Here is a 16212-nt window from a genome sequence, read left to right on the forward strand (position 1 = left end):
TCGGGCAAACTGTTTAATCCCTCACATCTCTAAAAGGAAGCGCGGAAGCCCTCTCCAAATTCCAAACTGCATGAGCCTGTGGCCTCCTCTTGTCGCCCTCTATCATGTTAAGACCACACCTCTTTCCAGGTCGTGCCCAGGTGTCTATAACCAGCTGCGCCTCCCATGCCTCCTTCCAGGTCATGCCCAGGTGTCTATCACCAGCTGCACCTCCCATACCTCCTTCCAGGTCGTGCCCAGGTGTTTACCACCAGCTGTGCCTCCCATACCTCCTTTGAGGTCATGCCCAGATGTTCATCACCAGCTGCGCCCCCCATACCTCCTTCCAGGTCGTGCCCAGGGTCTATCACCAGCTGCACCTCCAAGGATCGCAGTTATAGGAGAGCCGCCCTCCTCAGAGAACACAGACCCCACACAGCAAAACGTTGCTGTCTGGTTCATTTCATACTTGACCTGGGGGGTTGCACTTGACAATAGGTGTGGTCTCAGTGGCACTGGAAGGCCGGCCTTTTGATTCTCTTACCACTTGGCCTGCAGAGATTGTCATTACTTTGGCTCTGCCGGCTCCCTAAAATGTCTTTTGTGTCTGACAAGTCCACCTGGAGAATGAAGGACTTGGTCATATTTCCAGATGGGGTGGGCTATTTACAGTTCATCTACAGGTTTTGTTCTGTTTTCTTGAAGGCTGATTTTGAAAGCTCTTTTTGGTTTAGTGTTGTAGGAACATAAATTTCAGGCCAGAGGATCAAAGAAAGCTCGGTGATGAATTCAGCACCCTACGCTAAGCTTAGGCTGTTTCGCCACATTTTCTTCAACAATAAACAAAAATATAATGTTAAAACTTCTAATACTTTTTTGAGAAATATATGAGCCATTACATATTTAATAGTTACTTATTATTTATTTTAGAAGCAGAGAGAGAGAAACAAAGAGATACAGAGTTCTCATTTGCTAGTTCATTGCTCAAACACCCAGGGCTGTGCTAGGACCAGCAATGGGAGCAGGGATGCAATTCTGCCGCCCATGGAGGAGACATAAGCCATCATCCCTGCCTCCCAGGTCCACATGAGCAGGAAGCTGGAATCAGTAGCCAGAGCCAGAGCTGGGAGTTCAACCCAGACACTCTAATGTGGAACTCAGGCATCCTAACCCCTGCCCAAACTGCTAGGGCAAACACCTGCTCCATAATTACAGTTTAAAAAAAAAGGTTTATTTATTTATTTGAAAGGCAGAGTTAGAGAGGGAGAGAGAGAGAGAGAGAGAGAGAGAGAGAGAGAGATCCTCCATCCACTGGTTTACTCCCTAAATGCCCACATCAGCTGGAGCTGGGCCCTTCCAAAGCCAGGAGACAGGAGCCTGTCTAGAGGGATCATCCTAGAGGGATGACAGGGGCCCATGTACTTGGGCCATCTTCCGTAGCCTTCCCAAGAACATTAGCAGGGAGCTGGATTGGAAGTAGAGCAACGAGACTCAAACCACACAGGATGCCAGCTCACGTGGGATGCCAGCTCTGCAGGAGGCTGCCCCACATGCTATACCACAACACAATTACAGGTCCCAACTCAACTGCACCTTTAAAATAATGATGTGACACTTTTAAATGAATGATGTAAAATCCTCTGTCAAAATGCTATTTTGTTTATTCTTTGTATCTCTTCTCTAAAACTTCCTGTCTCATAAAATAAAAAGCATGAAACTGTAATTAAAGTGATGAAAAATTCAGGATATTTATGCACTAATGATGAATTGTGGGGGAAAAAAAGGAAAGAGAAAGAACCCAGGATTTTGTTTTTTACTGACAAGTACTATACTCCCTCCGACTCAGTTTGCTGGGTGCTCGCTTTGTGTGACAAGTTCCTGGCTATTCCTTCTAACAGAAGTGCTGTGTCCTCTGTGTCAGCATTCAGTTCCATCACCAAGACTATTTATAGTGTTTCTGTCTAAAAGTCACCACCTCTGGCTCTATTAGGAAGGAAGGGAGAAGGCAGTTTAAAGGACAGAACCGCTAACCCACAAATCAATATGTAGGTGTGACAGCTAATTCACTTGGTGTTATGAATTGTGATCAATTCATCAGTCCACGTTGAGAGCCTCTGCCTTGTGTGGTGAGAATTTGGTGAGTTCATGAACAGAAGCAGTGGAGCAAAGACCCGATGTTGTGGTCTAATGAACTATATTTGTCATAAAAGCCATTTGATACAAGGCTCATTTTGAAGAAAGTGTCCATTTTTATTTTGCCTAAAATGATGTTTTATACTTGCCACTGTTTAGATTAGCAATTATTTTGCAAGGAGTTGAAAAGAAAAAATATATATATTTGCTTAACACAACGTGTAACCTTAGGCAGATGAAGCAAGGTGAACACAATCGAAAGTAAAAGCATGGGCTTTTCTTTGCTTGAGATCAACACAAGCATTTGAACAGAGCCTACTAGTTCTGTGTGAACTTTTTCATAGTGCAGTGATTATTTCTGTGCTTTGCTGTGCTCTGGTGGTTTAACAGCAAACGTTATTATGTGATGGGAAAATGAAGAAATGAATGGGAAAGATGCAACTGTATCAGGACCTTGAATGAAAACCAGAAAGGTACTTACTAGTATAATTATTAAGAAAAAGATATTTTACTAGGAAGTCTGAATTAAATTGAGTTTAATAGCAGTAAGAATAAATAATAAAATTTAATGACAAAAATGTAAATATAGTACATAAACTGTAAGTAATTCAATTTAAAAAATACCATATTTACTTCACTCGTCATCTTTTCTGATAAAATGCTACCCATTACTAAAATAGGTTTAAAGCTCTTTTTTATATTTCATGTTTCAAAATATTTCTAATATGTGTTTCATTTCTTTTAATCATGCTAATAGTATAGAAGGCATTCAAAGTGTGTATTCATATCATATAGGGATTAGGGAATTTTGAATCACAATAAGTGACAAAATTATGTATAGTATTTTATAAAGTATTTCTTTTGATCCAACTGCAATGCTTTGAGGCATATGCAATTATTCTGATTTTACAGGTAAGACCCAGGAGGTGGCTTGCGCAAAGGCTACTCTGGAAACTTCCCAGAGTAACCTGTCTCAGAAAAGGGTGCTGTTCCCTTCATAACCCAGTGCCACACTCACTTCATTTTCCACTATTTGCTCAACAAATACTTGTTATATGACCTTATCCTTTACATGTTAAAGCTTTTTAATTTATGAGATTTATTGCCAGCACCTATAAAGACTTGTTTTATGCCTGACTTTTTATACTTTTCTATTTTGATTTATGTAATTTTAAACAATGTTATTTTATATTTTTATATATCATTAAAACATTTACAAAAACGAAAACATAATTGAGATCAGATTTTGCAGTAGCTTAAAAAATAAAACACATGCCTGAAATACATGGGATTGATTTATTTTTAATAGTAAGGCATCTCCATAGGTTATTTTCGTGTTTCACATATTTTGCTTGACTCCTTATTTAGTTTGTTACTGTTTCCTAAGTGTGCGGATGCTCAGAGGACCCTAGAAAACTTCATCCTCCTTCAGCTGTTACTACGGTTCCCCCTCCTCCTATACTGAATCCAAGTCTTACTTTTATTTTGTTAGTCTTTTCATATTCATAAATTGCTGTAACTTGCCTCTATCACATTTAAGGAGAAAACATAATTAAAAGTATTTAAAAGGCAACTCTAGCTTTCCTTTGCTGCACGCCCTAAGTAGGGTGTTCTTTGTATTAACCTGAGGCTATGACCAGTAAGAAAACAAACATGGATTCAGTGACTTTTATTCTTACGAAGAAATAATGTGGGTTCTACTGAGGATGAATTTACCATTGTGAAACAGTCTCTCTTACGTGCAAATCTAAATGCATCTTTCCTGTGAGTGGGCTGCCGGTTCCTTTCTCTTAATGCAGCCTCCAAGTGACATTGCGAGGTCTGGAAAGCTGAGAGAAGCACTGAGCAGGCAGGAGACAGCGGGATGTGGAGTCGGGGAGGTGGACACACATAGCACCCGAAGGCAGAGGGTCCACAGAGGAACCCTTGCCTTGCACATGAGGCTAAGTTCACTCTTCTGCTCCTCACTATCCCCTGGCTTAGGTCATGGCCTTCATCATCCAGATGGTAAAGCACTCAGGCTCAGGAGAGAAATGTAGGTGCCAGTCGGACCTCCGCAGCCTGACACACCAGCCAGGGTCCTCCCGCCTGCTGCCCCTCACCACCTAAGTCCAGGAGGAACTGAGCTGGGGAGAAGGGAGGCTCCAGACACGCAGCGCCACCTGGCGGAGGCAAAGAACACTGCTGGTGTGGCCCGTGGGGTGGATGGGTGCAAGCAACATACAGAGAGCTGACCAGAGAGGGACCACCCAGGGCGAGGAACCCTGGAGCCGGCTCCCTCCACCCTCCCACATCCATCACCACCCAGGGCCAGGAACCCTGGAGCCGGCTCCCTCCCCCCTCCCTCATCCATCACCACCAGGGCCAGGAACCCTGGAGCCGGCTCCCTCCCCTCTCCCTCATGCATCACCACCCAGGATCCCTGGAGCCGGCTCCCTCCCGCCTCCCTCATCCACCACCACCCAGGGTGAGGAACCCTGGAGCCGGCTCCCTCCCCTCTCCCTCATCCATCACCACCCATGGCGAGGATCCCTGGAGCCGGCTCCCTCCTCCCTCCCTCATCCATCACCACCCAGGGCGAGGAACCCTGGAGTCAGTTCCCTCCCCCCTCCCTCATCCATCACCATCCAGGGAAAGGAACCCTGGAGCCGGCTCCCTCCTCCCTCATCCACCATCACCCAGGGCCAGGATCCCTGGAGCCGGCTCCCTCCCCCTCCCTCATCCATCACCACCAAGGGCGAGGAACCCTGGAGCCGGCTCCCTCCTCCCTCCCTCATCCATCACCACCCAGGGCCAGGATCCCTGGAGCCGGCTCCCTCCCCCTCCCTCATCCATCACCACCCAGGGCCAGGATCCCTGGAGCCGGCTCCCTCCCCTCTCCCTCATCCACTGCCACCCAGGGCGAGGAACCCTGGAGCCAGCTCCCTCCCCCTCCCTCATCCATCACCACCCAGGGCGAGGAACCCTGGAGTCGGCTCCCTCCACCCTCCCTCATCCATCACCACCCATGGCGAGGATCCCTGGAGCCGGCTCCCTCCTCCCTCCCTCATCCATCACCACCCAGGGCGAGGAACCCTGGAATCAGCTCCCTCCCCCCTCCCTCATCCATCACCACCCAGGAACCCTGGAGCCGGCTCCCTCCTCCCTCATCCACCACCACCCAGGGCCAGGATCCCTGGAGCCGGCTCCCTCCCCCTCCCTCATCCATCACCACCCAGGGCGAGGAACCCTGGAGCCGGCTCCCTCCTCCCTCCCTCATCCATCACCACCCAGGGAAAGGATCCCTGGAGTCGGCTCCCTCCCCTCTCCCTCATCCACTGCCACCCAGGGCGAGGAACCCTGGAACCGGCTCCCTCCCCCTCCCTCATCCATCACCATCCAGGGTGAGGAACCCTGGAGCCGGCTCCCTCCCCCTCCCTCATCCATCACCATCCAGGGTGAGGAACCCTGGAGCCTGCTCCCTCCTCCCTCCCTCATCCATCACCACCCAGGGAGAGGAACCCTGGAGTCAGCTCCCTCCCCCCTCCCTCATCCATCACCACCCAGGAACCCTGGAGCCGGCTCCCTCCTCCCTCATCCACCACCACCCAGGGCGAGGATCCCTGGAGCCGGCTCCCTCCTCCCTCCCTCATCCATCACCACCCAGGAACCCTGGAGCCGGCTCCCTCCTCCCTCATCCACCACCACCCAGGGCGAGGAACCCTGGAGCCGGCTCCCTCCTCCCTCCCTCATCCATCACCACCCAGGGAAAGGATCCCTGGAGTCGGCTCCCTCCCCTCTCCCTCATCCACTGCCACCCAGGGCGAGGAACCCTGGAGCTGGCTCCCTCCTCCTCCCTCATCCATCACCATCCAGAGTGAGGAACCCTGGAGCCGGCTCCCTCCTCCCTCCCTCATCCATCACCATCCAGGGTGAGGAACCCTGGAGCCGGCTCCCTCCCCCTCCCTCATCCATCACCACCAGGGCCAGGAACCCTGGAGCCGGCTCCCTCCCCTCTCCCTCATCCACTGCCACCCAGGATCTCTGGAGCCGGCTCCCTCCCGCCTCCCTCATCCACCACCACCCAGGGAAAGGATCCCTGGAGTCGGCTCCCTCCCCTCTCCCTCATCCATCACCACCCATGGCGAGGATCCCTGGAGCCGGCTCCCTCCTCCCTCCCTCATCCATCACCACCCAGGGCGAGGAACCCTGGAGTCAGCTCCCTCCCCCCTCCCTCATCCATCACCACCCAGGAACCCTGGAGCTGGCTCCCTCTCCCTCCCTCATCCACCACCACCCAGGGCCAGGAACCCTGGAGCCGGCTCCCTCCCCTCTCCCTCATCCATCACCACCCAGGGCGAGGAACCCTGGAGCCGGCTCTTTCCCCCTCCCTCATCCATCACCACCCAGGGCGAGGAACCCTGGAGCCAGCTCCCTCCCCCTCCTTCATCCATCACCATCCAGGGAAAGGATCCCTGGAGCCAGCTCCCTCCCCTCTCCCTCATCCATCACCACCCAGGAACCCTGGAGCCGGCTCCCTCTCCCTCCCTCATCCATCACCACCAGGGCCAGGAACCCTGGAGCCGGCTCCCTCCCCTCTCCCTCATCCACTGCCACCCAGGGCGAGGAACCCTGGAGCCGGCTCCCTCCCCCTCCCTCATCCATCACCACCCAGGACGAGGAACCCTGGAGTCTTCTCCCTCCCCCCTCCCTCATCCATCACCACCAGGGCCAGGAACCCTGGAGCCGGCTCCCTCCCCTCTCCCTCATCCATCACCACCCAGGATCCCTGGAGCCGGCTCCCTCCCGCCTCCCTCATCCACCACCACCCAGGGAAAGGATCCCTGGAGTCGGCTCCCTCCCCTCTCCCTCATCCATCACCACCCATGGCGAGGATCCCTGGAGCCGGCTCCCTCCTCCCTCCCTCATCCATCACCACCCAGGGAGAGGAACCCTGGAGTCAGCTCCCTCCCCCCTCCCTCATCCACCACCACCCAGGAACCCTGGAGCCGGCTCCCTCTCCCTCCCTCATCCACCACCACCCAGGGCCAGGAACCCTGGAGCCGGCTCCCTCCACCCTCCCTCATCCATCACCACCCAGGGCCAGGAACCCTGGAGCCGGCTCCCTCCCCTCTCCCTCATCCATCACCACCCAGGGCGAGGAACCCTGGAGCCGGCTCCTTCCCCCTCCCTCATCCATCACCACCCAGGGCGAGGAACCCTGGAGCCAGCTCCCTCCCCCTCCCTCATCCATCACCATCCAGGGAAAGGATCCCTGGAGCCGGCTCCCTCCCCTCTCCCTCATCCATCTTGGTGGCTATGGCTCTAAGTACTTCAAGGGAACAACTGGGTTTCTAAGAAACCATTGAAGGAAGTCCAAACAAATGGAATATTCAAATATGGAGGAAAGATGAACCAAAATTAATGGGAAAGCAAAATAAGAACTTAAAAAAGCACATTAATTGTTCTCAGATTGCTAAAGAAAGATGCCTTAACATTTGTCAAGAATCACTTAAAGTAAAATACCACAGGTAGAATTTGAACAATAACTTTATATAAGTGAATAACAGAACATATTTAACTATCATAAATGTTAATAATTTTACATAATACATGTAAATGTATTCCAAAGAACAGAGATTACTTTTTTCTCAGTACACATGGTTTATTCATAGAAGTTGTCTATATTTTAGGCCAATAAAATAAATCACAATAAATCCCAAAGAATAAACTTAATGTGGAATATCTACTACAAGGCAAAAAATGTGATATTAAAAACAAAAGGATGACTTAAAAATAAAATATAAGTAAATGAAAATATAATACTAGTTAACCCTTATAAAGGTGAAACCATAAGAAAAATTGCAACATAGAATTATGAATGATTAAAAATGACATTTTAGTAGTGTATGACACTAGTAACAGAGTATTTACATCTTTAAACTTTTTTACATAGAAAGAAGAAAAATGGGAAATATATAGGCTGAAAATTTGAAGCAATATAGTTGCCAAAGAAAATTAGGTAAACCCGAAGAACTTGCTCCACAATATTAATGATACTGCATCTACACTTGATAGGAAAAATCCAACACAGAGAGAAAGTTAGGGGCAGAGACAGAGACAGACACAGAAGATACAAATAAATAAATGTAAACTGAACATAGAAAAAGTCAGATAACTACATGTAAAGCTGAAAAAATAAAGCATTGTTACATTCTGCCAATTATATAAAAAATTTAAAAGTGGGTGAAATTCATAAAAATCTGAAAATGCAAAATGTCTGTTCTAGCTCAAGCTGAGTCTCCAGTTAACAGGGAGAACTCTGTGTCTGCTTTTGTGAAGTGTAACTTTAACTGCAACCATAGCTATAAGTGCTATAAAAAGAGAAATTATAGATATATCTAGCTAATATTTACAAATAAAAGTAATCAATGAAAATTGTATATAACTAGGAAATATGAATTGTGTTTGATAAATAAATGTTACAACCACATTTATTTACTGGCTAATATAGTTTTGTCAGTTGGAAGGTTTTCATAGGTTCTCCTAGTGTATTGGAAACTTTTCAACTGTAATGTACTAATTAAGTTAACTAAAATAATAACTGCAGTTATTCACTAAATTAATTTAACTTATTGATGAAAGTATTTGTTTATTTATTTATTTATTTTTTATTAGACAGGCAGAGTTAGACAGTGAGAGAGAGACAAAGAGAAAGGTCTTCCTTCCGTTGGTTCACTCCCAAAATGGCTGCTACGGCCAGCACACTGCGCCGATCCGAAGCCAGGAGCCAGGTGCTCCCTCCTGGTCTCCCAAGCGGGTTCAGGAGCCCAAGTAATTGGGCCATCCTCCACTGCCTTCCCAGGCCACAGAAGAGAGCTGGACTGGAAGAGGAGCAATCGGGACTAGAACCAGTGCCCATATTGGATGCAGGCACCATAGGCAAAGGATTAACCAAGTGAGCCATGGTGCTGGCTGATGAAAGTATTTATAAAAGCCAATCTAAAATTATATTCAGTAAATATATCCTATACCTATTTTATAACCTCAGTAGTCGAGACCAAGAGTATTGAATGATACATATTAACTATTAAAGTCCCAATCCCAATCTTATAGACACAAAAAGATAAAAACACAATTTAGAAGTACCAAGAATAAGAATAACTGTACACTTGGTTTATATTTTTATAGCTATGGTATAATATTTTCTTTTCCATTTTCAATTACAAACTGAAATCTAACCAAGGACTTACCATACATAAGGATACTTGTGGTAGTAGCTTTGTTTTAGTCTTTCTCACTTGAAACCCATGATCCAAGTACAATTTGATAAAGATGGAATTAAAGTATCTCAAGCTTCTGATAATGTTATTTTACATTATGAATTGAACCACCAATGCATGAAAAACATGTAACTCATAATGACCAAGAAGGAGTTCTCAAAGGAATCAAAAAACAGTTCAATATGGGAAAAATCTTAAAATGTAATTATCACATTAATAAACTAAAGGAGAGAAAAGGCTGTCAAAGTAGATGCAAATGTTATATTATATTGCTCATCTTTTATTGAAACTCCAAAACTTAGCACTAGGGAATATTCCCTAAACTTGGAAAAAGTAGTATTTGCTTCAATCACTCTAGCCATTTAACATGGACCTGGAGATCTTTCCCCAAAAGGTACTAAAAGTTTCCCCTTTAGTTAAATAATCTCACTGGTTACATAAAAAATGTCAAGAGAATTACCTGACTGACCATTAGGAGTACCAGAAATTTTAGTGAACTTAACAGAAATAATGTTGCATTTAAAACTAAATAGTATTTCCCTACTCCAGCATGTCAAATGGAAAAATAACTTGATAAATACTATTCAAATAATGTGTAAAATTTCTACAAAATATAATACTTTAGGAATAAATATAAAAATTGAAAAATAGTAAAATTCTAATGAGGAATGCAAAACCCCAAGCTTGGTCAGAGCATTATGTTTGTGATCCGGCGACTTAGAACAGATGTTCTTCTCACCAGCATGTTTTTAGATTAATGTAACTTAAACAAAAAATCACAATTTGTTATTTTGTGTTTCCTTGATTGGACTAAAATTTTTTTCATTGCAAATTTTAAAAGCATCTGACATCTTGTAAACCATAATGGTTCTTAGTATGTAGTCAGTATTTTTTTGTAGTTTTTCTTCCAGTGTAATGATTTATAAATTAAAAGCTCACCCATGTGTGGTAAGAGTTTAGCCACATTTATCAAAAAGAGAAACATAGCAATATTCAGTTGCTAGTTTTATATAGCATAGGACTACGCCTCTCAAGCCTTCAAAATTTGATCTTGCTCACAATTAGCAATTTTTATGCAGAAAATAATTGACAGTTTGTTGTCTTTTTTTGTTGTTCAATATTTCACAATTACTAAATTCTTTAGCAAAAAGTGTAAGGTTCAGAGTGAACAGAATACATTAAAGTTCAGGCATTGCAAGGGTTGTGCAATACCTGCTGAAGCCCAAACTACTGGGGGACTACGAATCTAAGTGTAAGAGAAGATTCCTTTACCAAATGCATTCACTTTGGCAATGTCATCTCCTCCCTCCGTGATACACAGCTTCATTCATGTAAAGAAAACAGATATTAAGGTGATTTTCTCTGTTTCATCTGTACAGAGAAGATTGAAGTTTTCCTTCTCCCTTCATCCAAAATAATTCTCACTCTCATGTGGGTGATGTAAAAGCCACAGTCTCAGGAATGGCACAGTCCCTCAGAGTCACAGAAAGTGTAGATTCTCCCTGCAACTATTACGGCTGTTAAAGAACTGGACACATAAGGGAATCGTCTTATGAAACAGCAGGACCCAAAGATTCTTTTGTGTTTATTTGTGCTACTTTTAAAACTATAAAAATGCTGCCTGCAAGTATCGGTGTCACTTTCATTGTTTCATTACTTGTGTTCTCATTTAAGATAATTGTGTATGAAAAAAACCCATTTTAGTCAATTTTGTAGCAATTGTTCATAATTTCCTTTAATCTCATCCAATGCTACTGAATTTGTTCTTTCTTACTTTAGCTTTCTGCTTTTGGCAATCAAGTGCAAACAAATACCAATGCACTATAATTGCCTTATTACTACCATTTAAAATCAGTCAGGACTCAATTTTTCTTCAATTAATTAAATCATTACCAACTTTGTATTTAATGCTTTGTGTGTATCTCATTTCCTCTTCAGCCAAAAACCAAAAGAGGGGGTGGCACCTAAAAAAGACTTGTTTTTACAAGGAGATTAAATTTTAAATTTTCTTTATCCCATTCCTTCCTATTGATACATACATGGAAAGTCTATCTGTGCTCTACCAAAAACATGAATTTCATGCAAACACACTTAACCTACAAATGCATACTTAAGAAAACTTAGAGGTCTTATGATTTCCAGGACGTCAATCACTGTTCCTCAGTGAAACTCAGAGCATTTGTTTGTGAAATGAGCATGATAATCCACGAACACGTCATGAACTGGTAGTGTGTGAATACCTTGATGCACTGCATATCTTTATTGATATGACGAATGTCTATCCAATGATTAAATTCCACTGTGCATTAGTTTGATTGGACAACCGTGTCTTATTTTTCCCTTCATTTCCCCAGGTTTTTATAAGTGACTAATGCAGCAGAGCATAGCTCATGCCTCTGACACTGATGTTTTTTGAGATAACACATTTCTTTCTTTCTTTTTTTTTTTTTTTTTTTTTTTTGACAGGCAGAGTGGACAGTGAGAGAGAGAGAGAGAGAGAAAGGTCTTCCTTTACCGTTGGTTCACCCTCCAATGGCCACTGCGGCCGGTACACGGCACTGATCTGAAGCCAGGAGCCACGTGCTTCCTCCTGGTCTCCCATGCGGGTTCAGGGCCCAAGCACTTGGGCCATCCTCCACTACACTCCTGGGACACAGCAGAGAGCTGGCCTGGAAGAGGGGCAACTGGGACAGAATCCGGCGCCCCAACCAGGACTAGAACCCAGTGTGCCGGTGCCGCAGGCAGAGTATTAGCCTATTGAGCCGCGGTGCTGGCCAAGATAACATATTTCTAATTTACATTATAGACACAGGCTTAGTGGTGCCACTAACTAAAGAGCTCAACAAATAAAGAGTAAAGAGACCATAGACCAGCAGGAAAATAGGCCAGGGCTGTAAACAATAATCAAATGATAAGATGTCTAACTTCACTCATATAATTTTAAAACAGTCACAAACTCACTAAAACTTTGGGAAAACTGTCCAAATTTCACACACCATTTTTTTCCATTTTTTTCCATGACAGATACTGCTATAGCTATCAGCTCTAATGTCGTGGACTGTGAAGGCAGCCGGCAATTTCTCCACATCTCAGAAGTACAGCAGAGAGCTTTCTTGCTCTGGGACTCCTTTGTCGCCCAGTAATTCAGTAGTGCCGGAAGACAGAAATAAGCCGCACCCCACAACCAAAAGAAACCTAAAAAACACTACGTGTCTTCTTAGTGGTGGAAGGGACAAGATGTAATAATTAATTGCTTATTTTAGAGTAGATGTTCTGCCATGACCAACACTGCTTTCACTCATGTTGCAAACCCCTGAAACTTTATGGGGTTAATATTCTATTTCCTGAGCTTCATTTGTCTCTTCATGATCATCTGGTCCTCTAACCATGATGTCATGGATATAGTGGGCAAGGTGATATTTTCTAGCATACACAAGCCTCTTTGATTACTGTCATGGACTGAATAGTTGCCTCCCCCCAAGTCAATGCCAAAATTCATATGTGAAACCTAACTCCCAGTGTTCTGGGTGGAATTAGGGCTAGTCAGGCCATTAGAACGGGCCCTCGTGATGGGAAGAGAAGGGAGAAGCTCTCTTTCTGTTTTTGTTCCTCTCTCTGTCTCTTCTCCTCTCTCTCTTCATAAGTATACGTACACATACATATAGAATTATATCTATCTATATATTTATTTATCTGTATATATCTTTTTCTAGATATATAGATGATTAATAGATAGATAGATAGACAGATAGATAGATAACCATCTCCCTCTGCTTTGCTGTGTGAAGACAACATTTGCCAACCAGCAAGAGGATCTTTACCAGATGCTCAATCTTTTGGCTTCCTGATCTTTGGACTTCTTAGCCTCCACTATTGTGAGAAATGAATATTTAATTCTTTAAGTCACCTAGCTTATATTATTTTGCTAGAACAGCTTGGACTGAACAAATGGCTGTCTTATGATGGCAGAAATGACAGTCATATAGCATTTCCATATTGAGATGAAGTGTTGTTAGTTCACTGTCAACCTCCAGGATCTGCCTTGTTTTTGTAGGCGCTAGACTGTTGTTTTAGTGGGTACAACGGATCCATTTCTGTGTGTTAGTATTTTTAAGTGTAGCAATCTTGACTGTTCACCCCAGCATGTGGTACTGCTTTTAGCTAGTCTCGTGACTGGGAGTTGGGGTAAGGGCCAGCCCTTCCTCATAACAATAATTATTAACCCAACTTCCTGGGCTTTTCAATCCAAGTACACACTGACGTACCTATAGTGAACTAGAGAACCTCCAAACTAATTGTGTCATTCAGCATTTAATGAGGAAAACAAGTCATTCTGGAGATTATCGGGAAAAATGTTTTTTTTTTAAATAATGCATTTTAAATTATTTATTTATTTATCTATTTGGGAGACAGAGAGAGAGCTTGCATCCACTAGTTCACTTCCCAAGTACCAGTGACCAAGGCTGGGCAGAGGACAAAGGCAGGAGGAGGAAATCAGTCCAGGTTCCCCACACTGGTGTAAGGAACTCAATTACTTGAGCCATCACCTGCTACCTCCCAGAGTCTACACTGGCAGGAAATTGAGTCCAGGAGTTGGGGCCAGAAAATTCCTATGTGGGATGCAAGCTTCTTAATCACAATGTTACATCCCCACTCCAAGTAAAAAGATTTTTTTAAATTTATATACTTTTTTCATTTTATTTGAAAGTAAGAGACACATAAAAAAAACCAAAATGGAGAAAGATGTTCCATCCTCTGGGCTGGATCAGAAGCAATAGAACAGAGATTAGAACCAGGCACTCAGATATGGGATACAAGTGTCCCAAGCAGCAACATCACTGTGTCCAAAGCCCACATAGTAAAAAAGGGTTTTGATATAGAAATTGGAACCTCAGAAGGTCACAAGTGGGTCAGAAGCAAACCTCCAGTGCCTTCCTCAGTTACCCGCCCTAGCAACTCAGATCCTCTGCTCCAAATCATGGCTGCTGCTTCTCCTATTTCTTTTCTATTTTATGCAAATACCTATCACTGGCAGAGTCCAGTCAAAACACCACAGAAAAAATAAAAATGTAGGAAAAATTGGCTTTAATTTTAGATTAGTGACAGGTAATACATTAAAATGTTTTTGGCTACATCATCTTGTATATACTGACATGGTACAATTACAAGATAATATGAATATTGTCTGCAAAATATGCATTTATTCATTCAGCATCCACCACGTGACAGTCCTGGGCTTGTTGCTTATGAGCAGAACTGAAAATACATAAAGGCATCTCAGGATAGAGCTTCCAGTTCAGAGAGAAATCCACTATTTTTCTATCATGACACAAATACGTGAAAACTTCCAACTATGGCAAGTAAGGAAATCGTCTTGCTAGGAGAGAGTATGAAATGGGAGCCCCGCATATCTGAAGAGCCAAGAAAGACAAATTAACAATGGACATTAGAAGACAATTACTAATGTCACAGCAGTGAAAGAGTATAAATAATGTAAAATTCAATCCTAAACAGCAAAAGTATAGGAGATAAAACTGTCACCTAAAAACGCAGTAGAATGATTATAAGAGTGAAACTCATTTTCCAGTAAATCGTGATAGAAAAACCAAATTGACGAACGCTGTGGTCAGAATTCAGAATTGTTGCTCACTGTGCATTGCAACACCGTCCTGTCCTTCAGAGTTACAGACACTTCTCTTTATCTCCACTGACAGGTCTAAGTTCTGTACAAGTCTGCCCTCGAGAGCTGTGCCTCATCCGTGTGTGCAGGGACCTTTGATTCGACATTTCAAGTAGTCTCGATGGAATCTCTTTTAAGTGTCTTTGGCCTTTCTCTTCCTTCCTATTCTTGGTAAAAAAAAAAAAAAAAGTCTTCAGTGTAGGAATAGAAATGATAATGGTAATATTTACTGACTACTAACAAGTCTGGAAATCTAAATCTATCAGCTCACAAAATCTTTGCAATCACCTTTTGAGATAGAAATAAATGGAAGAGATCAGATCTGAATGCCAGCAGCTTGCCTTTGAAGCCAAGGCTCATCACTTCCATGCTCAGCTGCCTATCAGCCAGGAGAAATGGAAATATAAATCACATCGCTCTTACAAGGTGAGGTTTTTGGTCTTCTGTGATTCCACAATGGGGGCAGTTAACTGTGTTTAGGATCTCACCCACCAAGTACAGTAGTTATCTTACTGCCTTGACATTTGGAATAGTTACTATTTATTAAAAGAGCATTGCGACAAAGGTTTTCCATCTCTCTCATTTAATTTAAAGCATGACTGAGAGAGAGCTATGAAGACATTCATTTTATGGAAAGGGAAACAGAAGGCCAATGATAAGGTAGCCATCTGAGATCAAAGAGAGATTCAGAATTCAAAAGTGTGACAGTTTGATCTCAAACTATTTCCTGACAGATAAGAGAGAAAAGGCATTGGTGATCCTTAGAAAATGGTGAAATTTTGCAGCAGGACACATAATCCTGTGGGATTAAGAATTTACTGTGAAAGATGGGGGGATGGGCATGTTTTCTCTGCAAATCAAACCCAAGGGCACAGGTAAAAGGCAAAAAGGATGACAGCACTGCTTTCCTATGCCAAAATTTTTCACAAGAAATGAGCTTGGGCGAGCAACATAGAGATGCTGCCTCCCCAGCAGGGGGTTATGCAGGTTGTAGGTGACCCAAGCAGGGTTTGCATTGTTAGTTTCTTATCACTGCTTCAACACACCAGCATAATGCCATCAACTTAAAGCCACATGAACGTATTACTTTAAAGTAATAGAAGTTTTAAGTTCAAACTCAGTTTCACTGGACTAAAACCAGGGTGTATACAGGATTGT

At 43.8% G+C, this 16212-nt stretch overlaps 1 protein-coding gene across 1 annotated transcript; it reads left to right on the plus strand.

Moving 5' to 3' along the window:
* The first annotated feature begins 4513 nt into the window (after positions 1-4513).
* On the plus strand, positions 4514-12517 carry LOC133766389 (basic proline-rich protein-like). The gene is made up of 2 exons (XM_062200045.1): positions 4514-6305; positions 12399-12517. Exons 1-2 carry the CDS (start codon positions 4514-4516, stop codon positions 12515-12517), a joined length of 1911 nt encoding a protein of 636 aa, XP_062056029.1.
* The last annotated feature ends 3695 nt before the right edge of the window (positions 12518-16212 follow it).

The sequence above is a fragment of the Lepus europaeus genome, chromosome 9 (genome assembly GCF_033115175.1).
Source record: "Lepus europaeus isolate LE1 chromosome 9, mLepTim1.pri, whole genome shotgun sequence".
NCBI classification, from domain to species: Eukaryota; Metazoa; Chordata; class Mammalia; order Lagomorpha; family Leporidae; genus Lepus; species Lepus europaeus.